The sequence below is a fragment of the Malaya genurostris genome, chromosome 1 (assembly GCF_030247185.1).
Source record: "Malaya genurostris strain Urasoe2022 chromosome 1, Malgen_1.1, whole genome shotgun sequence".
In the NCBI taxonomy this organism is placed as follows: Eukaryota; Metazoa; Arthropoda; class Insecta; order Diptera; family Culicidae; genus Malaya; species Malaya genurostris.
The window spans coordinates 70,718,789-70,743,704 of record NC_080570.1 but is presented as its reverse complement, the minus strand read 5'-3'; the positions used below and the strand labels follow the sequence as shown (position 1 = coordinate 70,743,704).

The 24,916-nt window shown below is 36.4% G+C and overlaps 3 protein-coding genes across 3 annotated transcripts in view; 1 reads left to right on the top strand and 2 right to left on the bottom strand.

Annotated features, from left to right (window-relative positions):
- The first annotated feature begins 169 nt into the window (after positions 1-169).
- Positions 170-7,954, top strand: LOC131440380 (TRAF3-interacting protein 1). Its single transcript, XM_058611638.1, has 5 exons — positions 170-461; positions 598-715; positions 4,868-6,162; positions 6,229-6,431; positions 7,448-7,954. Exons 1-5 carry the CDS (start codon positions 330-332, stop codon positions 7,596-7,598), a joined length of 1,899 nt encoding a protein of 632 aa, XP_058467621.1. The 5' UTR covers positions 170-329; the 3' UTR covers positions 7,599-7,954.
- A 6,707-nt stretch (positions 7,955-14,661) lies between these two features.
- LOC131437764 (uncharacterized) lies at positions 14,662-16,920 on the bottom strand. Its single transcript, XM_058607361.1, has 2 exons — positions 15,330-16,920; positions 14,662-15,274 (listed from the first exon to the last, which is right to left on the bottom strand). Exons 1-2 carry the CDS (start codon positions 16,549-16,551, stop codon positions 15,036-15,038), a joined length of 1,461 nt encoding a protein of 486 aa, XP_058463344.1. The 5' UTR covers positions 16,552-16,920; the 3' UTR covers positions 14,662-15,035.
- Positions 16,921-17,480: 560 nt separating this feature from the next.
- LOC131440379 (lysM and putative peptidoglycan-binding domain-containing protein 2) overlaps positions 17,481-24,916 on the bottom strand; it is a 32,274-nt gene continuing 24,838 nt past the window's right edge. The window contains exon 3 of the mRNA XM_058611637.1: positions 17,481-24,818. Coding sequence (XP_058467620.1) covers positions 24,150-24,818 — 669 coding nt within the window. The 3' untranslated portion in view covers positions 17,481-24,149. The remainder of the gene's footprint in view (positions 24,819-24,916) is intronic.

Genomic DNA, 24,916 nt, shown 5'->3' with positions numbered 1-24,916 from the left:
CCCATAGATATTATATATGGAAACGATATCCCCATTCATGATTTCACGTCGAATGCTTTGCTGTGGTTACTTGTTCCGAGTGCTAGTGGTAGGTACATAGACAAACGAATGCAACCGTATCCTAGGCAACGGTTAGCCTACAACACGAATTTATTATTCAGTGATAGAATCTACGACTGGTGAAATAAAAAGAAAATACGACACGAAAATGTTCCTTCTTCCCGTTACACAAATTTCACACATTTTACGAAATAATGATCGAAGTTGGGTTTGAAGTGATTAACTATTAGTACGTTTAACAGTATAATCAAATGTAAATTGAAGACACAATGGCAGAACCAGATCCGGCTATCATCAAAAAGACTCAGAATTCTCTTGGAAAATATGTGAAAAAACCGGCCCTCACGGATAAATTACTTAGGAAGCCTCCATTTCGTTTTCTACATGATGTGATCAATGTGGTTAGTTCCTAATTAGATATTTTAAATTCAAGATACTAGCAGATCTACTTCTTGTTCGAGTTTTTGCCACCAAAATAGGAATCAAATCATTGTGAAACACATTTACGCCATAATTAAATAAAATAAAATTTTCTAGGTCATCAAGGAAACGAACTTCTTAAAGGGCCTGTATACACCCGATGAACTAAATTCTGATAACGTTAAGGATCGGAAATCGAAAATAGCCTACCTTCAGAAGTTAATCGATGTGACTAGTGAGTTTTTTTCAAATTATTTATTCCTATACATATCAATCATCCTATAAGTTTTTTTGTAACAGAAATTAGTTAGCTCAGTTACTTAGTGAATTTTACAGTAAACGAATTGCAAAGTCATGTAATGTGAAAACAAGTGCAAGCCATTAATTTTTTGTAGTATGACTGTTATATACAAATAGACGTCTGATTAGTAGAGTCGCCCAGCTATTGCTTAATTTTCAGTCAACGCATTGTGATGAAATCGAATACAATCGAACAGAGACTGTAAAACTGACTCTTACTCATGTTATATGAGATGAATAGTGGAACTGGGATAAATGGGGATACCGTTACCCTAGTATTTTGTATTTAATTTTTGTATTTAATTATGTGACTTGATCCAACCAGACTTGATTGGAAAGGAGATCAAAAATTACAATATTCGTCTACTTTTATGCTTAAAACTTCAAACTGTAAATGATTTAATATGCATCTCATATACTTGAGCAACAAAATTAAGCGATAATTAATCCATCCATTGTGAAATTTATATACAGGGGGACTAGGTCCGAAAATCACTCCTAACTGAGCTATTGCAGAAATTATGTTGTGCTAACCTACCATGCTTCTTTTTGCCCGAGTACTCAAAGGTAATGAAAAATGTTTTGCGCCCGTAGACTTACAACAATGATGCCAATCAAAGTAGTCGGTATTAACTTTGGGTTGACTTCCTTCATATACAATGGCCCTTATTAGGGGTATCACTACACGGTGAAACCCAAGTGAAGTGATTTTTGCCTTATTATCGGTATCATTTCACGGTGAAAACTAAGTGAAGTGAATGAAGGTCATTATCAAGAAAGTCACTTCAGAGGAAAAAGTAATTACTTAGATGAGCTTGTTGTTATTACGAACATCAAATCACCAAAATTTTGTTGGAAAAAATGAGTTTTTTCACTACAGTGATTATTTTATTAACCATGACACTGGTAATAGGTAAAATCAAGTGAAGTGAAAGTGGAAGTGAGAACGGTAATAAGGGCCAATATGTTTTTTCATGTAGTTGGTAGTATGACTTTCAATGTAGTAGTTGTAGTAATGTAGTTGAGCGGCCCGTCACACCAAAAGCGCCGTCTAGTGGAAAATGGGTGCGTAAATGCTCCTAAAATGTATGTATAAATTTGCCTGTGCATCTCACACAAACACAGAAGCTAATGGAAAAAATACAACCGTTTCTTACTAAAAACTCTGTCAGTTTCTCCGTACAGTGGGAAATCTAGGTTTACTTGATTTGTTGAGATAGTCAACGTAAAGTTAATGCCGACTACTTTGATTGCATTGATTAGTGACATTGTTGTAATCTATTGGCGTTTTCGTTTTTAATTTGCACTACACCGGTGCAGTGCTACACTGAGGCATGAATAAACGAACAAAAATGACGAAAACATAAACAGTAACCATTGACTACAATAAACGATTCCATTGCACAGAGGTACACCAAACTTTTGATGAGTGCTACACCAGTGGTATCGGTGCAGAAAAAGTGTAGCACTGGTGTAGTGCAATTGGTAAAAACGAACGGTTTTAGTGCAGCTTTCGCTACACCAGTGTAGTGCAATTTAAAAACGAAAACGACATATGATCGTAGAACATTTTGCATTACCTTTGAGTATCCGAGCAAAAAGAAGTCTCTTGGTCCAGCACAACATGGTTTTTGCATGTCCGTTAGGACAGATTTTCGGACCTAACTTCGCATACATCAAAGACATCATGTTAACAAGATATCCAGCTCTCCGAACAAATCATTGGCAACTTCTTTTTTGATGTGGAACACATCTTTATTTTCTATAAAGGGTTGCAAATCAAAAACTCAAGAAAAACTACAATTAGAAATGTGGTCAGGTTTTAAACACTTACAGCTCAGTCTATTTTGTATCAATTATTAATATTATTTCATCATTTGATAGGAAATATTTCTATGTTTCGATTTGAATGTATCAAGCCACGTATTTTCAATTATATATGATTGAAATTTTGATTAGTAGCGAGCAGTGTCCTATTTGGCTGCTGAAAATCTTTGGCATACCGGATTTCCCTGCCATAGACGATGGTTTTGAAGGAGTAAGCGATGTATCAAAGAGAGAGCATCGCTCTGATTGGTCAATCGATGCAAAAGCGAAACTGTTGGAAGCACGCGAATCTATGAATAGAAGCGAAATTAAAGCTAACGTTTGAGTCCTACTCGTAGCATGCTAGAGGTAGGTTGTTGCTAGACAGCAAGACAAAAACGTGCCATAAAACGATTTGAAGGTTTAAGGGCTGAGGCCAGTTGTTAGCGTAAAACCGTGTGGCTCGCTGTGCGTATTACATTTCTCTACATGCTCTCTCGTAAACGTGTAAAATGACTCTCGATGTGGCCGGGTGGCCAAGAAAGTTTTGATATTTTCGGTTACAAGTTTGATTACATCACATAAAATCCAATAAAGCTACCGCTTGTTTGGCAGCCTTGCTGGGCCGATTTTATTTCTCTCTCATGTTTCGTTACGTTACCAGGATACAAGAGCAGAAAAAAATAGTCCCGCCATAGCAATGGACTTACCTTTACAAAAATAACATTCACCTAATTTTTATCGCGACAACATATATGTTTTTATGCACTAATCGCATCTAAACTAAATTATTTAGACATTATCAGGATAGATTTTTGATCCATGCTTCTGAAGGCGGGATATTCAATGAACAAGTTGAAAGTTGCCGTTTGCAGCTATGCAATTCTTCCTTCAGAAAAAAGACTTTCCCGACCGCTAAAGTCAAACAATCATTCTGAAATTTTCACAGAATAATCTAAACTAATTTTCTAAGAGATTGTCAGTTGGGTTCTTTGATATTCGTCACCGTTTCTGAGAAAATCAGATTTTAAGCGTGAAAATAGCCTGTGTTCAAGTTTTTTATGCAAGCAGTTTTTTAGCGTTAAGTTTCTCTACCATTCTGCGATTTTGGTTGAAGCGATAAACTATTTCTCATTATCAATCGAGTTCATCTAATATAAATTAGAAATTAATCTTAAGCACTCCAAATTTATTCAGAGGTGTTGTCAATTTTTCATGGGGAAACGACATAATATGGAATTCTGAGCTTGCATGACACAAGATCAGAGTATACCAATTGAGGGCTGAGGCCAGTGTGTTTAATTTCTAATTTATATTAGATGAACTCGATTGATAATGAGAAATAGTTTATCGCTTCAACCGAAATCGCAGAATGGTAGAGAAACTTAACGCTAAAAAACTGCTTGCATAAAAAACTTGAACACAGGCCTGGCGAAGAGAAGCTTAATGATCGAAATCGCAAGTATGTACAAAGATATAATAGCATACATTTATGATAATGGTGTAATTTCGTCGGTTGGGGTCTACTATCACCACTTTTCTGGTTCAACACCAATTACCAGTCACTCTTTAGGTATATTTGTAGTCAATTTCTGTCATAAGTTTCGTCATACTATCTAAAAAAACATTGTTAAAAAAAACAATGGCTGTCCGATGTTGCTGCATGAAAAAGAAATAATCGTTATATTTACAACAATAAACTACATTATTCATTTATTCATTCATACATTTTCATCTAATGCCATCGAGAAACCCTGTTTTTAAATTTTACATCAATAGCTGTTTGTCTAGAACTGTTTGTAGTTTTCATCGGAGATGTTTTCATAAATAAGTCATACAGATGTCTTTTTTCTATACTTTAGACTCTGTGTCTTCGAAATCGTCGTTGTACATTTAATAATAATTAATATACTTATTTGCAAATTTAATAATTTAGTAATACTGAGCGAGCAATAGACTGAAAACGATAGCAGTATGGAATAACAAACAATAAATACACAACCTTCACTTAGCCACGAAATTGATCAGAAATATAATTTCTCTGGAGTGGAGAAAAGACACATTCGAGAAAGTAACCCTATGAATTTTTATTTATTTTGTTTCTCGATGAGTATTGATGATAAGCGATCACGTTTGAGAGTTGAAAAAGTAAGTAAGTAAGTTCAATGTAATGCGATGTAACTTGAAACAACTACACCAATTTTCATCTTATTCTTTGAGACAGTGGTCTTCGATTGATTGTTGTAAATCGGTAGTAAGATTCTTTCTTTTGACCTTTCAGAAGCGGTAACGGGTAAGGATCTTAAAGTTCGTCCCTCCAAGGTTATTGCAGGACTCGAGCCGGACAAAACAAATGAGCTATTACAAGCGATAGGATCAGCATTGGAAAAAAAGTTAGACAGCACTAGTGCGGTACAAAATTATATAAGCACGACTGCAAATGAACGTAGAACACAAGATGCACCTGCAATTTCGAATGGCAAACCAGCGAAGGATGAGAAAAAAAGCGAAAAAAGAAGTAAGGATAAGCTTAAAGAGAAAGAAAAAGAAAAAGGACGATCAAAAGATAAAACCAAGCGAAGCGAAGAGCCTTCTGATGTTAAAAAAGATGAAGCGACAATAAAGAAGGAGAAAGTTGAAAAAACTAGCAAAAGCAAAGAAAAAGATAAAGACAACAACAAAGTAGACAAACAAAGAACCGGAAAGGAAGAAACGAAAAAATTAGAAAAATCTAGATCGAGAGATAAAGAAAAAGGTATCAAGAGAACAGAATCAATCATAGATGAGCCATCTGTAGCAAACACTAATCTACAGCTCAACAAAACTAGCGTAGATAATGATAGTAAGGATTCTCTCAAAGAAAATGGTGATACAGTAGAATTAAATGACACAAAGAATACTAAGCTCGCTGAAGACGAGCTGGTAACGGTTATTGACGAAGACGCCGAGCTTCGTCGGATTGAAAGAAACTCCAGCCGTAGATCATCATTGAAGAAACAAAGCGGTCTTACTCCTAGTGAAAACAATGTTTTGGGAGATCTTAATCAATTCAATGGATTGGACGTTCAAGATCTAAATCGGCAGATTAATGGTGTCCTGGGAGACGTTCTATCTCGGCATGATTCTGACCCGGTCGAACCTATTGCGAGTGAGCGGATATCTGCAAAAGTACCAGTCAACCGACAACAATCTGTAGATAGTGTAATACGGCCGAGAACAAGTTTGAGGCCACCGAGTGTACGTCCGCCATCGGCCAGACCTGGTGCACCAAGACGAAAGGAGCGAAATGTGGAAATAGTTCTGCAACCTAACGAGACTACTAAACTGGGAGAAATCAATGTTAAAATGGAAGTATTCAACAATGAATTACTTGATGATGATGGCGAAAATTTGATTGTTATTGAAGATCCAACCCAAATCGGGTCTGTTTATAGTGAAACAACAGAAATCGAACAGGAAAACAAAGGAGAGCTTGATCAGGGACATCTTGTCCAACAAATTTTGGAGACTCAGAAGGAATTTTCTAATATAACCGGTGGTGAACCGATATTGGACGCAGTGAAGAAACCGGGATTGGTATGCATCAGGGACGAAAAGCATTTATTTTTCCTTTAAATAATTTCTATCTATTGCTTTTTTTAGGAGTACACCACCAACCAACGGCAATCATCTTCGAAACAGATGGAGATCTTGCGGGATTCGATCCAGAAACTAACCCGTTCAGTTAATCCACTCGGAAAATTAATGGACTTCCTACAAGAAGATATAGATTCGATGGAAAGCGAACTTACAAACTGGCAGCAGAACTACGTGGAAGCGGCAACCGCGTTAAACAAGGAACGAAGGTAATTTTGAGTATTCGTGTTGTGTTATTCAAGTCTGAAAAATACTTTAAACAAAATTAATTGGACATTGGACCACTTTTTCCATTCGCTTATATCAGGTGATAGCCTTTTTCAAAAGATGTTTTTATTCAACTATTTATAATCACACAAAAGATAATGTTCTCCTGTAAGCTACTGACATAACGCATGTTCATCAATATATGACATTTCGTTATTGTGTTCCTAGCGGTTCAAAAAAAAATATATATTTTGACTTGGAAGCCAAGGAACATCCCGTTGAAGATGAAGATTCGGTTACATTGCTTGATGAAGACCGCGTGAACTCATCACTGGTGACGTATACAGACGACAATTGACGCGGCCGTAATAAAAAGATCGTCACGACAAAGTAATTTTACTTCATTACAATGCATGACATCGTGTTTCGAAAGTCGTGAAAACTTATTGGGAAAAACTAAAATGGGAAGTTTTGCTTCACGAATCATATTCGCCGGATATTGCTCCATCTGATTACCATTTGTTTAGAGCAATGGCACATCGCTTGTCAAAGCCATTTCGCATCCTACAAAATGACATAATATTAGATCGATTCATTCATTCAATCTAAAAAAAAAAGATTTTTTTTTAAATGCGATATCCGAGCTTTACCAGAAATATGGCAAAAAGTAGTGTATGACGATTAACAATGATTTGAATAAAAGTATTGTAATGTTATTCTCATAATAAATCGCAAAAGTTTATTTAAAAAAACGGTTCGAATTCGTCGCAACACCTCAGAAAATGCATCGTTTTATCTTTCATTATTCAGGTTATGCAATTAACATGCGATACAATATAACTTTGAAATCGCATGAAAAAGAATTCAGTATTTCTCATTACTAAAAATTAATGCAATTTGAGACCCAAAATTAATGTAAAAATTATTAAACTATACTTCATTTTGAATAAAGTACACTATGATTCATTGCTTCAAATTATTTAAATCGCTCGAAAAATTTTCCCTTTTTTACTTTCAGTGTCAATGAGAATGCAATCGAACCGTTGAAACATCAGCTCAGTCAAATTGAGGGCAACATCAAAGAGTACCGGGAAATGATCGACATCACAAGGTGTAATATTATTCAAAATGAGTTGAAAATCGAGCGACTATACACGGTGGAGATATAAGAGACCTGTTTTAGGCGTTGTTCTATGAAATTTCAAATTTATGATAATAAAGTAGTACATAAGACTATAATACTATTTTCAGTCCAAAACTTTCGCTCAGCTGTCATAGAAAGCTCACCTGAAAACAGACAGGTTGTATAACAGTTCAACATAAACTGTTATGCATCGACGAGTCTAAGACGAAACGCAAATCTCATAAAAAAGGTTATGTGCCCTAGCACAAAAATAGATTAATCCCTAAATGACCATCTAAATCGACCAGTATAAGTCGTTTGTTTTCGTTTTTCACGTCAATTTTCGCGAAAAATCTTTGCAAGGTGCACCACTTCTTTTTCGCAGGAAAAAAAGGTACTAATGATTCAGTGATTATTTAAGGCACAAATCTCCAAATAACTAGTGAAGCGTGTCACTTGAGTCAATTTATTCTGAATGATAAATAGACGTAACCAACAAAATGCGTTTTTTCTCTCTGCTCAATCTCGTAGAATGCTTATCTGTTTATTTTTACAAGTTTTGGCTTGTTTGGAAGCTATTGGTTCATCTGCAAAGTTCAAAGATCAAATGGCGGTTCCAGAGATATAATGATATAAGTGACTCTACAGATATAGATGGTCGGGTAAACATTTCAAACCCGATATGTATGTTTGTGTATGTGTAATCGTGTATCGTACTTGGTTCTCTCGAAGATGGCTGGACCGATTTTGACAGACTTATGTTAGATTCAAATGAAAGACCTCGTGATCCCATACGAAATTCCTGAATTTCATCCGGATCCGACTTCTGCTTCCCTTATTATAGGGTATAGTATGCGTATTAATTTTACATAGGTTGTTACTTATGCATTTAGCCTTGGCAACACTAAGTGTTGCCCGGTGGATTTGACATGGATTGCACCGCATCAAAACGCTTCGCATAGCTTCGCAAATCGTGTTCTTTATAGCAGCCCTTCCGCGATCATTAAAAGTGTCATTACTAAAAAGTAATGTAATTATTAATGAACGTGTAAGGTGCAGTTATGATGAGTTCTAAATACAAGTTTGAATATTTTGTAGATGGGACACACAATTTCCTTATAGCAAAAAGAAAACCTGTTTCAATCCACCTAGTGGCGTAATGGCTCCTTCCTCGTTAACATTTCACGAGAAATAGATGCGAGTTTCATATTCGACGTTTTGAGTGACTGTCTCCGGAACCAGAATCGGAAGACTGTCGCAGTTGCAGTAAATTCTTACGACCATCAAATTCCATTTTGAAAATTTCGTGATTTTTTGTTTCGTCCACTACATGAAGGTTAGACATTTTTAACTTTCAACACCCCGAAAGTCGGATCCGGATAAAATTCAACCACATTCAATGGGGGTAGTAAAATATTTATTTGAATCAAAGTTCGATCGGTTCAGTCACAATTAGTTTGTTTAGTTATAAGTTAATAAGACCTTATAGAGAGATTTTCGTTCGGCACGTTAGAGAAGACGTGACATTTCGGTGCCAAATAAAAAGTGTTCTGTAAATAGCAAAAATTGTACGTCTCCTTAGCGGTTCAAATTGAACTGCCGAGTTTTTCATTAGGTAGTTCAATTTGAACTGCTCTACACTGACGAGTCAAAGACAAAACGTAAAATAAATTAATAGGACCTGCATACTAGAAGAATTTAATAGTTTTTAAGGAATTTATTCCTTTTTCAATACCCACTAACAATAAATTCATTGAAAATAAGTTCCATTTTGAATATTGGTTATAGAGACAAAGTCTTTATTTTAATTCTAGTTGTTTTACTAGCTGTCATGCTCTATTTCGATTAAACCGATTTTTCGAAAACAAACGAACCAAGTGAAATCCTGCACTTCTGTTACTTTTGTATATAAAATTTTTGAATCAACTGCATAAAACATGATTTGTGATTGGATTTCTAATCAATTTTGGTCACAGCATGTGCATGAATATTGTAGTTTCCATTGACATCATTACATCATTACACCACCGGTACGATATTACTGTACTGCCGGATGTAAAAATCAATTGCATGCAATTCCGAAGCATACATCTTTTTAAACTTGAATCAATGGAAATTCTTTCTTTCTTCCGGGTGCACATTCCAAAAACTGGTTATGATTTGTCTCTACATCAGCACCAACCGGTAACAGACGTTCTTGCCTGTGCCGTGATTCTGTTTTATTCAAAATGGTTGAATACTCGAGCTCGGTCATGTGTGCTCGGTGGCGAAGGAGTCGCTTAGGGTTTTAAACTCGAACTTCGGTGTCGATTTTCGTTTCCTTTATAGTGTACATGAAATCGAACACCGCACGCAAGGTGCTTCGTTCGTAGAGACGGTGCTGTGTTTTCTTCTTCCGTACCAGCGCATGTACCTACCGGCGCGCTTTATATGACAGTTGAAAATTTTGGACAATTATCACCTTGTACTTCCGGAACCAGAAGTAAGATCTGGATAAAATCCATGAGTTCCTTTCATTAAATCCTGAGTTTGTTAAACTCGGTCAAGCCATCACTGAGAATAGTTCGTTTCATTTTAGAGTTTGTGACCACTATTTTTGGTACTCCTGGAACCGGAAGCCAGGGACTGGCATGGCTGGAATGGATTCGTTTGACAAGTCTATCAATTGGAACTGATTTGAGTCCAGTTTAAAAACATTTTCCGTGTTTTGAATTACTGCTCTGTATAACTGCTTGAAATTAAAATATAGGATATTTATATGAAACTATTTTTTTTGAAATTTGGTTCAGATATCTCCGGGAAAAAGTGCATATATTTTGACAAAATGTTCAACCCCATAACACCGAAACCGAAAGTCCTTATATTCCTTATATCGCATTTTGGTGGGAAAAGGGTTCCAATCAGCTTTACAGACCTGTCCAAAATGTGTTTCCCTCCCCGTTAGTTTGTATCAGGCCGAATTAGCGCATGCGCGCCATATAAACGCCTCTTTCAATATAAGGAAATTATATTATTACCCAACAGGTTTTATTATTTATTTATGTTGGTTTTCTTACCTTTGGTCATAGTTTATATTCTGTTTTACCTTAATTCCAGTGGTTGTATTCAATTGTGTCTCGTAAGTGTCTTTTGTTGTCATTCTATTTTATTTCCATTCCGTACTTTTGCTGATGTGTTATTTTATTTTCTTAAATGTAAAAGTTAGTTGTATGTGTTTATATTCTTACCCATGTTCCATTGTGTATCTAAGATTTTCTAAGAGTGTTAATTAAATTACTTTTCAATTTTTCAGCTTTCTTATTCATTCTAAGTCATCCATTTTCGAAAAAAAAGATTAGTGTTTTTTAATAACATCTTTGGTCATGATGGTTTGACGGAAAAGAACTGAGGACATGCGTTTTTATTTAAATTATATTGACACTTATAAGTATTACTACAGCATGTTTACATTTCGTTATCTTCGGTTGATCCTTGACAGTGTTACCATCCGCTCAGGCACTTTTGGGCATCTGATGTACACTGACTCACAATCGAAATGCATTACTACCAATTTGATACAACGCACCCGAAGGCACGGTAAAATGTATATTGTACAAACACACAAAAACACATACATACATACATACACACAGGCACACACACATACACGCATGCATACATACCTTAATGTATTCCACACGCAAGTATTACAACATTGAGTTACTATTTCTACTCTAATAGATCCTAACTAAAACTAGTGTGCCAATAGTCATCTCATTAGTAGAGTCACCATGTTATTTTAGCAATCACTCGACTTTCAATAAATGAATTGTAATAAGATCGAATACAAAGTCTTTGTCTCGTCTATAAGAAGCAATAACGCATAGCAGTAGTTCGGAAGTGGTTCAATACTGCTGTTTTAGCGAAGCAAAATGCTCCAAATTTCATGCTACTTCTGAAAATTATCTATCAAACAGAGTGGTTATCTGTTATCTCACTATAACTAATGGTATATGAAATGACTAATGGATTTGAGATGAATGGGGGTACCGTTACCCAATCGTTATCTCTTCTAATGGTCTATCGTTAGTCCTGAGCTGAAACGGTGGCCTTTATTACCATTCTTGCATGCACTTACTCTTACATTTCACTCACACATCATCTCACCCATCAGGTCCCAAACGATACATCCTCACAATACAAACTGGATGAACATCGTTTGACAGCTATCAGTGGTTTGCTCATTGGTTAAGTCATTATTATTTATTCGATTTACCGTTTATTTGTTGTCATCGTGTGAAACCCAATTAGTATACGTTCACTCCACTTAATTTCCACTTCACACTGATAATAAGGGCCGGTAGTATGAAAATAAAACATAAAAAAGAGCTCAGTTAAGCCCTACCGGCCTCTTCAATCCCGGATTATTCATTTGATTCAATTATGAAACTAAAAGCTGTAACGCGTATCTTTATCAAATTGTAACGCCAATTGATTGTATGTGATGATGTTTGCAATACCGTCAAGTCCACCAACCAATGGGAGGGCATAACACCGAAACCGAAAGTCGGACTCAAACAAAATTCAGGAGTTTTGTTGGAATCACAAGACCTGAATCTAAGTTTGTGAAAATCGGTTAAGCCATCTCCTAGAAAAGTTTGTACTTTGTTTTTCATATTTTTTTGCACTTTTCACCTCATGATTCCGGAACCGATTCAGCAAGTTTGTACGAGATCACAACCCTTTCATATAAATCTAAGTTTGTGAAAATCGGTCCTGCCATCTCCAAGAAATTTTCTGCACAAAAACGTTACACAAATAGGCATTTTGCGTGCTTAACGAACTCAATCGAATGGTATATGACACTCGACCCTGTAGCGTTTAAAGGAAATCAACTGTCTTTAGTGGAAGTTAATAACTTAATGATCATTTATTACCAAAGAGATATTCTTAGCCTACTTGATTATTATATATATATATATACACTACATCTCTTCCTTGTTTTAACTATAATATTGAAATAATTATTTATGCTTACATCTATACAATGAATAATCATTTAAATAACTAGGTATTTTAGTTTTTCTTCGATTTCCAGGTCTCCTTGTTGGCCCTACCAACTCGGTTTCATCTTTTCTCTCATCAAATTTTTCGAATGGATTTGCTGATATACATTTCTTCGCATGATTCACATGCCTATCTATTTCAGCTCTGGTTGCCAGGTTCTTTACTGTCAGTCTAGTTCCTGTTCTTTTTAACACTAGATGGGGTTGCGGGTTGAAATTTGTTGTTAATTTGTTTCGCTTAACATTGTTTTTAATAAATACTGTATCACCCACATCGATATTGGATTTTCTAGCTTTCCTTTTTGTGTCTCCAAACGTTTTTCCTTTTTCTTTTCTTTCACGATCAGTTGTCTTTATACTATTATTTGTAGCTCTATTTATACTTTTCATTGGAATTTTATCTCGAATTGTACGTCCAAAAAGCAGTTTTGCTGGCTCAACGTTTGTAGTAGAATGTGGAGTTGAACGATAAGCAAGAAGAAAATTCTGCAGATCTGATTTCCAATTTCTACCCATCGCAACACTAATCTTTACAGTTTTTAATAAAGTTTTATTGAATCTTTCAACTAGACCATTTCGAAATGGTGCGTATGGTACGGAATATTGAATATTGATTCCGTTTGTAACACAGAATTGTTTGAATTCTTCTGAATGGAAAGGAGGCCCATTATCACAAACTATCTCTTCGGGAAATCCAAATCTTGCAAATATAATTCTTAGTTTAAAAACGGTAACAGTAGCAGTTATTGACGACATCATCTCTATTTCCGGATATCGTGAAAAATAGTCAACTACAACAAGTAGATGTATACCGTTTTCAACTTCAGTGAAATCGAGAGCGACCTTCTTCCATGGACCTGTTGGCATATGTGATCTTATCATGGGTTCTGTTGAGCATTCAGAAACTAATAAACATCCATGACACGTATTTACAAAGTTTTCAATCATAATGTCAATTCTGTTCCACCATACTTTCTGTCGTAATCGTTTTTTCATTGCTACTATACTTAAATGAGGATCGTGAGCAAGCTGCAAAATACGGTTTTGCAAACATTTGGGTATAACAATCTTATTGTTCTTCAATACAATATTTCCATCTGTTGTTAAATCGTTTGCAATAATTTTATATCTACAAAGTGTCTTAGGCCATCTTTTCGTTGGATATGGTAACCATCTGATCAGTTCGGTTAATTCTATATCATTTCGCGTGGCGTTTATTAACTCCGCATCCGTGAGAGCTACGGGACACTTATCAGTACAAATAAATTGAATAATCCTTTCCGCTTCTTCATCAAAACTCTTAATACTGCTGTCATTTTCTTGATATAGTCTTGAAAATGGGTCTGCAATATTAGCTTTTCCAGGATGATATAATACTTTGTAATCAAAAGACATCAATCTTAATATCCATCTTTCTATCCTGGCACTTGGCTTTGCTCTTTCTCCGAAAATCGTAACTAAGGGTTTATGATCCGTAACGAGCCAAAAAAATTTTCCATAAAGGTAATAGTAATATTTCTCGACAGCCCATACTAAAGCAAGTGCTTCACGTTCTATTTGAGCATACCGTTTTTCAACGTCAGAAAGGGTTTTCGATACATAACTTACAATTCGAAAAATTTCATTATTATCTTTTTGGAACAGGACAGCTCCTAATCCCACTGGGCTAGCATCAGCTATAACATAAGTTTCTAAATTTGAATCATAATAGGATAGAGTTTCATTTTCCGCAAGCTTCGATTTTAGTTCTACAAATGCTTCCTGGTGATTAGTTGTCCATTTAAATGGAACTCCTTTCTTTGTTAATGTGTTTAAAGGTTTTGCAATTGTTGATAAATTCGGAATATAACGATTTACAAAAGTTATCAATCCTAAAAAACTTCGAACTTCTTCAGTTGTTTTAGGTTCTCGAAAATTTTTAATGGCTTCTAGTTTTTCATTTGATACCTTCACTCCTTTTTCAGATAAATTATACCCAATGAACTCTATTTCATTTACACATTCAATAGTTTTTTTTTCGTTAAGAACTACATTCCTTTCACGTAAACGCTTCTTTACCATTTCTGTTCTAGTTCTTAAAGAATATACATCAGGTGCGTATATTAGAATATCATCAATAAATATGATTATCCAAGGGAAATCTCCTAAAATTGTTTCCATACACTTTTGAAACAATTCTGGCGCTGCCGGTAATCCAAAAACTAAACGCTTATATCGCATGAGACCAATTGGAGAAATGAATGTTGTAATGTATCGACAATCTTCTCGTAATTTAAGTTGATAGAATGCTTGTTTTATGTCAAATTTTGTAAAAAATTTACTTCCTTTTAATTTACAAGCCATTTGTTCCATTGTAGGTAAAGGATGAACCTCTCGTATAATGGCTTTGTTAGCTTCTCGCAAATCAATTATTATTCTAACCTTAAATATGAAACATTCTAGTAGTATAAAAAATTTTTATTATTACCTATTTTTTTTTCAACCTCATTAGCACTTTTTCGCTTTATCAACATTGGTGAAACCCACTCAGATGCTTCATTCACTCGTTCAATGATATCTTGATTTTGAAGTTCTTTTAACTTAAAAAGAGTAAGTTCTTCTAATGGGATGGGTATACGTCGTAAAGTCTGTTTTACAGGTGGGATCGATTTATTTATTTTGATTGATGCATACATATCTGCCAGAATATTACACTTGTTATACGAGTTTCTTTACCATTTTATATACTTTACCTTTAATAGAAGGGTAGGGTGTTTTCGGAATTTGGTGTAAAAATTTTACTATACCTAGAGCTTCAGAAGTTTTTCCGGATAATAACGAACACTTTCCATTTTGTATTACATATAATGTTGTGTCACAATTTGAGTTTCCGTACTTGATTTCCGCCTCGATCTCTCCAAGAACTACCAAAGGTTTATTGCTTCCATATGCTTGGAAAATTTTATTACTCCCTTTCCTCACACCAAAACTTCTGAATCCAATACGCTTCATAGTTTTCCAATCAGCCATACTTAATACATCTTCATCGGCTCCAGTATCCACGACGAACTTTATTAGGACTCCTCCAACATCAACCATAACCGAACGTTTTCCGTTAATATGAAAAAGATCATGGATTTCGACTTTCTCTGTAGTATCTTCTATTTCCCGAATAAACTTTTGTTTTCTGGCTTTCTGCATATTTTCATTTTTAATTTCAGAGGGATTATGAGGCTTACTAATGATGTTTTGCGAGTTTCTCCGATTCGATTTACAGCATCTTGCGAAATGTCCAATCTTACCACACAAACGGCATAACTCGGAACGTGCGGGGCATTTTGGATCATTTCCTAAATGGTTTCCTGAACATCTGTTACATTTATTCTTTCTTCTAGTAAGTTCACAAACGTCTGCAGAATCAAACACGCCTTTATTTCGCAACTCTTGAACCTGAGCCTTTACAGATTCATGTGTTCGACCAATCTTCATCATATCTTCCAAAGTACGATCACATTCCAGGTATTTGGCACGTAGTTTATCATCCGCTTCTGTAGCAAACACAATTTGATCCATTATCATTTCATCCAACTGGTCTCCGAAATCACACAAAGCTGCTTGTGATCTAACTCTTACAATGAAATGATCTAACTTCTCATGGGGGTTGAATTTAATCTGGCGAAATCTAAATCTTTCGTAACGTAGAGACATCCTGGGTGAATAATAATCATCTAGGACATCCATTGCGGCACGGAATGGATTATCTATCACATATGATCCTTCAAACTTAGCAGTTTGAGCGATTTTCCTTACATCGGGTCCTCCAAAACACATAAGAGCTTTATATTTTTCGTCGTGATCTTCTACGGACTTTAGAGCTAAATAAGCCATGAATTGTTCTTTCCAAGCTTCCCAACAAATTCTTGCTCGACCATCACCATTTTCCACAAATGGTGGTATGTTAAAATCCAACTGCATTTAGAAAAGTTATTCTTATTAAAATTTAATTATGAAAACTAAAACAAGATAAATTTATTTCTGAATCACACTTATAGCCTAGGATACCTGTAAACACAATTTGAAATAACTATAGAAACAGTCATGGCAACAGTTGTGGTCATGACAACTTGTAACATTTTTTTTTTCAAGCCTCTTAACTAAACGAGCTGGTCGTGCTGTTTACTGTTGGACTAGTGTCTCATCTTGAAACAGGCAAATCAAACGAGCGGATCGTTCTGATTATGGATGGACTTTAATCCCATCACAGATCGAATCAATCATACGAACGGATCGTGTTGATTACAGATAGACTTGTGTCTCATCTTGAAACTGGTAAATCAAACGAGCGGATCGTTCTGATTATGGATGGACTTTTGTCCCATCACTAATCAATTCAAACAAACGAACGGATCGTTACAATTCCAGACCACCAAGGTCCCATTTTTTCAAAATTATGTTTTCGGCCAAATATCGACTCACGAAATATATCCAACTAAACTTGAGTTTTTTTTTTTTTTTACTTACTTTAGACATTCTGTCAAAATGAGCTTCAAAATTTCTTGAGTTCTTGAAAACTTTTTTTTTCAAAATCCCACTCGTCGCCAATGTAGCGTTTAAAGGAAATCAACTGTCTTTAGTGGAAGTTAATAACTTAATGATCATTTATTACCAAAGAGATATTCTTAGCCTACTTGATTATTATATATATATATATATATATACACTACAGACCCTTCGGGCTATGGTTCAAAAGCCGGTTTTTATATGAGAAACGCAAAACGAGTTTAATTGATACCGATACTGTTTAAAATAAAATTTAATTTACAAAATTGAAAGATGAAGCAAATTTGAAAAAAAAACTAATGATTTCTTTTGTTCAATTTCATTAACTAACGTCGTCGGAATGGTTAAGATATATAGTTATAATTTATTCTTGTTTGTTTTTTATATGATCCCATGCTCTATGCTTATATACACAAATTTACACATACATTCACATACAATTTCAATATATTTTATCACTTTGGGAAGTGAAAACGTTGCTATCTCTTACATATCCGTGACTATCTAATTTCACTTCGTCCTTGCAAACTCGCGGTTATCTACTAATAAACATATTCATATTCCATAGCAGACATCTTCGTTACTATTATATATAGATTTATGTATCAACGTTTAATAATCATTCCTTTGTCTCGCGACGATATTAACTTCCGTGAGTTTTTCTTAGTTTGGGTACACAATAAAGCTTTATAATTATTATTGGTAGGTTAAACTATGTGTTATTTTCGTATTCGTGACCACGTCGTGTTTGCTATCATGATTGATTGATTGATGTGTGGATGAGTAATAGTATTTATTACATATTAGTTCAATAACCAATTGCACCTTTAATTCGAATGTGATAAGCCAGACAATTGGGTGTAGTTTTGAATATATATATTTATAGTGGATAAACAAAAAATCACATTGTTACGTATTACATACTCAAGTCAAACATATTATTACTAAGCAATGTGGTAGGGCATAGACGAAACGACTAACCGAGTTACAGTTTTCGTCGAACTTATAAGTATCACATTTTTGATTGGTTGCTTATTTTTAAGTCGCCCTCAGACGATCGAGTACGGGGACATCAACTAGTGTGTTAGCTTGGATCTCAAATCAATTTTCTGTAGAACTGATAAGCGGGAAGAGTAGACAGCCAGGGTGAAAACTATTTTTCTATACTAGTGACAGACCTTGTTAGGCACTGGGAAATTGAGACTTCTTCGTGTTTCTTTGCTATGTTTTGGTGGGCACCAGATGGTCGGATGTCGATAGTTTGTAAGGAAAAACTAAACATCCTTACAGTGCAGGCAGCTGTTTTTCTTGTTAGAAAAAATTTGATTGATATTATTTGCATTTGCAGAATTCGTGGTGCCGGTATTTTAAGTATTTTACATGAGTGGAAAAGTATTTTATTATTTTACATGAGTAGAAAAGTCTTTAAAACTGCCGGACGGCAACACAGAGAAAATAGTTTTTGAATCTGATTCGTTGGGCAAAAGAAGAAGACGAGCACAGCGAGCTAGGTGGAGGCGACCTACGAAGTATTCGTACCTTAAGTGGCTGACGCCGAGCATCCACGGACCGAGGTGTTGTTCATCTCTTCGAAAATTTAGTGTAATAAATGGACTTTGTCAGATAGTAGGTGTTCACGTATTTTAGAAAAAAACATCTATGTTTTTTAGAATTACTTAGGATTACGAAAAAATTCCGAGCTGTCCTGCTCATATTCGCATATCAGTCCCATATGGGTTCTGGCCATTTTTGAGTTAGCCAGACGGATAACGTCTATTTTTACCTTACTTTCTGGAATCGCAAAAATAATTTGGGGTTAGTTCAGTAAAATGTGAAAAAATACCAAGTCGGGTCTGTCCCATGTGGAAAGTACTCGCATATCTGTCCCAAGCATTAAAAATCACGTTTTGGTAACTAAAAACGTAAAGCAAAGCCTTGGTATTACATTCCTGTAGTGGAATTTGACCTTCTGTTTCAACAGACTTCGCAGGTACGATAATTCTTCTTGGATAATTTGTGTTTTTATCTCAGCTCCTCGCCAAAATAGCTTCTTTCAAACGTATTGCTCCCATTTATAGTCACAATTTCATCCTCCGAAGCAACAACTTAAGGAAAAGAGTTAGCTCTTTTGTCATAACTTTGACTAAAATAAGATGTAGGCATATGCGAATATTTTGAATTGGAACCTACAAAGTCACTGTTTGAGCTGTCTTCCGTGCAAGAGTCTATGACCATACCATTTAATTGCATCAAGACGTGGCATTATATCACAAACTTAAATATATCGAACAATTAAAAGTTTCACACGCATGGAAAATCAAACATGAAATTTTGTCACGTGGGAGTGAAGCATAGCATGCTAAGATGGACCGGTATGCGAGTATCTTTTCGTTCGTTAACAGAAGTACTCGCATCTTAGTCCCATTTTGTTGCGTAACAGCTTTTATATAAACGAATAACGAAAAAATGCAATATTTCATCCCAGATGAAAAGTTTATGATGTAATGCATGTATGTCAAGAGATTCAATAGTATCACGGATCAACCGTCATAGTAGCGGAAAAAAGCGAATTATTTCCGAAATATGTATTTATCTTTTCCAAAACTTGTTGATTTTAAATATGGGACTGATATGCAATTATGGGCAGTATCATTCAAGAAAATAAATTCAAATGTTTTGCATAATAAGAAGCATTATTCAAAACCCAATATGTTATATTTTCGTGAAAAAACATTGAGAAATAAACTGGTGAACGAGTATTTTTAAGGATTTCGTAGAAATCATGATTTGCGGTGTTCACTGTATCTCAGCGCAGACTTATCAGAAATCAACAAATCGAAGCAGCATAGTTATATTAGATGTTTTTCTAGGCCCCTACGTTTTAGTTGGTAAACGACTGGGCAATGCGCAATTCAGGCCCCAATGTGGTTCTTAGCCTCTCGTCCAGTAACTCCTATCCATACCTCCCCGCGGTGCCGGCTGGGGTACGAGTAACCATAGGAAAGGTCGGGTAACCAACCCCGGTGGGACCTTGGACATATGCTGACAGGGAAGGGAGGGCTTGCCTTCTCTTTACAGAGAGCGAGCTTACCCGAGCGTCTGTTCTCCATGTTAGTAGCGGCTGATTACCGTCCTTGTGTCAGTGTGGGACTCTAAACAGTGCTGGCACGATGACAGGAGGTTGGTGCAGGCCTAATAAGACGCCCGGAAAACACATGTTACGCACAATCAAGTAAGAAATACGACTCGGCATAATCGGCAAAGACCTACGCAACGAACAAAGGACTACGATTGGAAGCCTGGCACATGAAACTTCAAATCGCTTGGCTTCCCAGGATACGACCGAATGCTGCATGATGAGCTTCAAATCCGCTGCCTCGATATCGTAGCACTGCAGGAACTTTGTTGGACGGGACAGGAGACGTGGAAAAGTGGGCATCGAGCGGCTACTTTCAACCAGAGCTGTGGCACAACCAGCGTTCTAGGAACGTGATTTATAGTGTTGGGCAAGATGAGTCAGCGCGTGATTGGGTGGCAGTCAATCAGTGATAGGATGTGCGTATTGAAGATCAAGGGCCGTTTCTTCAATTATAGCATAATCAACGTGCGCCGCCCACATGAGACGAGACCCGATGACGAGAAGGAAGCATTTTACGCGCAGCTGGAACGAATCTACGACAGCTGTCCACGGCGGGATGTAAAACTCGTCATCGGCGACATGAATGCTCAGGTAGGCCGGGAGGCAATGTACAGGCCCGTGATCGGGCTGGACAACGGTCAACGATGCGTAAACTTTGCAGCCTCCCGCGGAATGGATATTCGAAGCACCTTCTTCCCCCGCAAGGAGATTCTACCGCAGGAATGGATGGATGGAGTGGTATGTCCCGTTTACAAAAAGGCCGATAAGCTAGATTGTTGCAATTACCGCACAATCACATTGCTGAACGCCGCCTACAAGGTACTCTCCCAAATCCTTTGCCGTCGTCTATTACCAATAGCTAAGGAATCCCGTACCAAGCGGGCTTTACTGGAGCCCGCGCCACATATTCGCGATAAGACAAGTACTCCAGAAGTGTCGTGAATACAACGTACCCACGCATCACCTATTCATTGACTTCAAAGCGGCATACGACACAATCGATCGAGAACAGCTATGGCAAATAATGCACGAATACGGTTTCCCGGATAAACTGATGCGATTGATCAAAGCAACGATGGTTGTTCTCTATGGCCACGAGACCTGGACTATGTTGGCAGAGGACCAACGCGCACTCAGTGTTTTCGAAAGAAAGGTACTGAGAACCATCTATGGCGGAGTGCAGATGGAAGATGGAACGTGGAGACGGCGTATGAATCACGAATTGCAACAGCTGCTAGGAGAACCACCTATCGTACGGACAGCTAAAATCGGACATCTACGATGGGCTGGGCATGTCATACGGATGTCGGACGACAGCCCAGTGAAATGGTTCTTGAATTTGATCCGACTGGTAAACGAAGAAGAGGAGCGCAGCGAGCAAGGTGGATCGATCAAGTGGAGGGTGATCTCAGAAGCATCCGTGCCTTGAGTGGCTGGCGACGAGCAGCCATGGACCGAGTTATGTGGAGACATTTGCTTGATACAGCAAAGGATCCCAGGACTATAGCTGTTAGGTAAGGTAAGGTAGGGTACGTTTTAGTTTGATTTTGTAATTTTTGATGGGTACTTAAAGTCAAAACTACGACTTTTCACATGTTGAACGAGTGTGCAAAACTTGAAAATAATTGCTGAAGTAATTTTTAAATGACGATGGACACGAAGGACTTTAAAAAACGGGCTTTCGAGAAAAACATGTTTAAATTTTATTGTCTATAAAATCGAAGGAAACAAATTATTTTTCTAGAGGGCGCGTAGTGTCTAACACTTTCGAAAAATCATATTTTTTCTTTGTATTGTGTCATAATAAAACATTTCAAAAATTTTTGGTCAAATTATCCAGTCAATCGAAGCCGAACTTTCTGGCCTGTGCGCCTAGCTTTTCCTTTTTCGAGCTTCGCAGTATGAGATAAGCAAAGATAAAAATCCATAACTTCCAGAGTTTTGTACCGGTAAGCTTGAAAATTTGACAAAATATTCTTGAAATGTATGATTAATTATTATGAGAAAATATAAAGCAAAACTAGATTATTTTTCAAAAGTGTTAGACCCCTACGCCTTTCAATATAATAACAGGAGCAGTAACAAAAAATAACAGCGACGGTGGCAACCAAATAATTACGATGACGAAATGATCGAAGATGCGAGCAAGCCATCTGCCCCCCAATCCTCGCTAGACAATAATGATAACATCTATCTCTTAAGGAAACAGACTACAAGAAGATCCACTAAGGAGATTTTTAGTTAAAATTCCGGCTCCGTAAAACTTAAGGATCGAGTGCCGTGTCAAAAAATGAATTAAATAAAAAAAAACTAAAAATAATATTTTTAGCAATTATTTACAGAAAAATAATTGAAAATTATTGCAGAGTAATCCAAATTTTTTAAGTCTGATTTTTATGATTATTGTTTGAATTTCCTAAAATATCTAGGATAAGAAACCCCTCCCGAGTAGAATAACGTTTCATTTTATGATTTCAGATAAAAATTTGGATGTAAACTGCGACACGACTTACAGGAACTACCAATCAATCAATTTTTCGGAATCAAAAATATGTGTTTTTTCAAGGATTGCCTAAATATATATGATGTTAATTTTAATTTGCACTGTTTTTATTTTCCCAAGAAAACAAAATGCAAAAAAGTATATTTTACGGCCTCTATGGATACTTCCCCCTAAATAGGCTATAGTATTCAGTCGCAGTTTTATCTACTTGGTAACAGTTTTAAATATGAATGATATATCGCGAAAATTTACGTCAACAATGAATAAGAAATATGTCTCATGAGCTGCGAAGGCAGTGTTGATTCTATCAACGTTAAAAAAAATACAATAAATGATAAGATTTCATTAAAACTAATGTTCTTTTTTTATATAAACTAAAAGAAGTTCTGTCGGACTGAAGAAAAATAAACCAAGATGTTCGTGAAATCGTATCGGCAATCACAACAAAACAAGTTTTCTTTTCATTACAAGAAAACATTAATCATTTCATTACTATCATATACATAGAAACGAGATGAAAAATCATGAAGGCTAACTAAATATGGAACGGAAAAAGCAAGCATAAAATAATCTTCGCACCCGAATTTCATGTTCGCACCAGAAGCATTAACCAAAATGGTAACGGAGTAATAATCTTTGTTATCATGAACAATAAATTTCGATACCCAAAACATTTCGATAGCAAAGAAAGCACCATCCTTATCGCACTGGCTGATTGCTGTGCAGTTAAGCTACGAGGGTTAGTATTTGTTGAGAGTGATCATATTGTTGAATAATCATAGCTTAATTTTTAACTATCACACTGCAATGGTTGACGGAGAAAGGAAATAAATTGCTTCTTTAGTAGATCTTGCTCTAGACAAATCTCATTAGTTATGTACGTGTATGTGTGAGATTGGCTTAATTTCATTTTGCCTTCGAAGAATTACTATTGGCTTGGATAGTTGCAATCTACTTACCGTGCAGGTACTTCTGGAATTTCTATCCGGTGGTCTTTGGCCACTTATAAAAACTCTTGAAATTCTGGTCTTTTATCTTTATTCGCTTCGGATTGATAGGCGTCCCTTCATCTGTCTCTCGCCATTCATTTTGCTGTCGATGGTAGTGGTGATATCGCAACTGACGTCGTTCATTGCGATTGCTTCGCATAAACAGCCCTACAAGGCTGTTGATCCGTGATTTGAATCCGACTATTAGTTGACGATAGGATGGGTGGGTTTGGTAGTGAAAGTTTTGGAACTGTAGCTCACTACTGTTGGTACCGGAACTAAGCGCATACTGTTCAGCATGATGGTACCCGACTAGCATCTTCATATCTATCTGATCGGATGATTCTGTTGTCGAATGGGATAAATCCTGATGATGTCGCTGCTACAACTCAAACAGCTCGTCTTGTTGTTTTTCTAATTTTTGAATCGAAGTCTGCACCCGTTTTCCTTGGGTCATTACAATTAGCTGACTCGTATCGGAAGCGGTACTCCCGGTCGAGCTTTGTCGTTTGTGATTAAGATGGGACGTTGAACCAACCATTTGTCCTGCCCCCGCCGCCGCGTTGACAGTATGATAGTGATATTGTTGATATGATGATATTGACGACGATGAAGATGCCGTCGAGTATGCCCGCGGTTTTGAATAATACCCACTGCTGTTCATACTCGCACCGGAACTGAAAATGTTATCATCGCTTTGGCTGCCCATAAACTCGCTATTCTTCTGGGATTCTGCTATATATTTCCGAGATGACGCTATTGAGGAATCAATTTTTCCTAAAAATTCTTCCATGTTCTTTCTACTTTCTTCCTCGGGTGATATAATATTCGCATCGCCTACTCCCGTGTCCATCGGCGTAGGACAAGCTGACGAATTGGACGGACACGCTGAAACGGAGGCCGATCGCAGTGATAGAGCACTTGGTCGGATGATAGCTGACGGATCTTTTGGATAATATGGAGAATCCTTGTCTACCGGTATCATTAGAAATTGTCTCAGGAATATGGTGTCGGTTGGTAAAAGTCGGTTGATGCGACGAATTTGTTCCATCTGGAAGAATTAGAATTGTTCAATTTCAAATAGGATTCTATTTCTAAGTTCATAAATAAAGTTTGATTCAAAAGTTATAAAAAAGCCATGAAATCACA

What these genes read in the sequence shown, in the direction of transcription:
- LOC131440380 (XM_058611638.1), top strand. Translation starts at nt 330, where the DNA reads ATGGCAGAACCAGATCCGGCTATCATCAAAAAGACTCAGAATTCTCTT. An exon ending in TACATGATGTGATCAATGTG is followed by an intron (nt 462 to 597) that starts GTTAGTTCCTAA and finishes AAAATTTTCTAG; the next exon opens with GTCATCAAGGAAACGAACTT. An exon ending in GCGTTAAACAAGGAACGAAG is followed by an intron (nt 6,432 to 7,447) that starts GTAATTTTGAGT and finishes TTTTACTTTCAG; the next exon opens with TGTCAATGAGAATGCAATCG.
- LOC131437764 (XM_058607361.1), bottom strand. Translation starts at nt 16,551, where the DNA reads ATGCAGTTGGATTTTAACATACCACCATTTGTGGAAAATGGTGATGGT. An exon ending in ACCCTACCCTTCTATTAAAG is followed by an intron (nt 15,275 to 15,329) that starts GTAAAGTATATA and finishes ATATTCTGGCAG; the next exon opens with ATATGTATGCATCAATCAAA.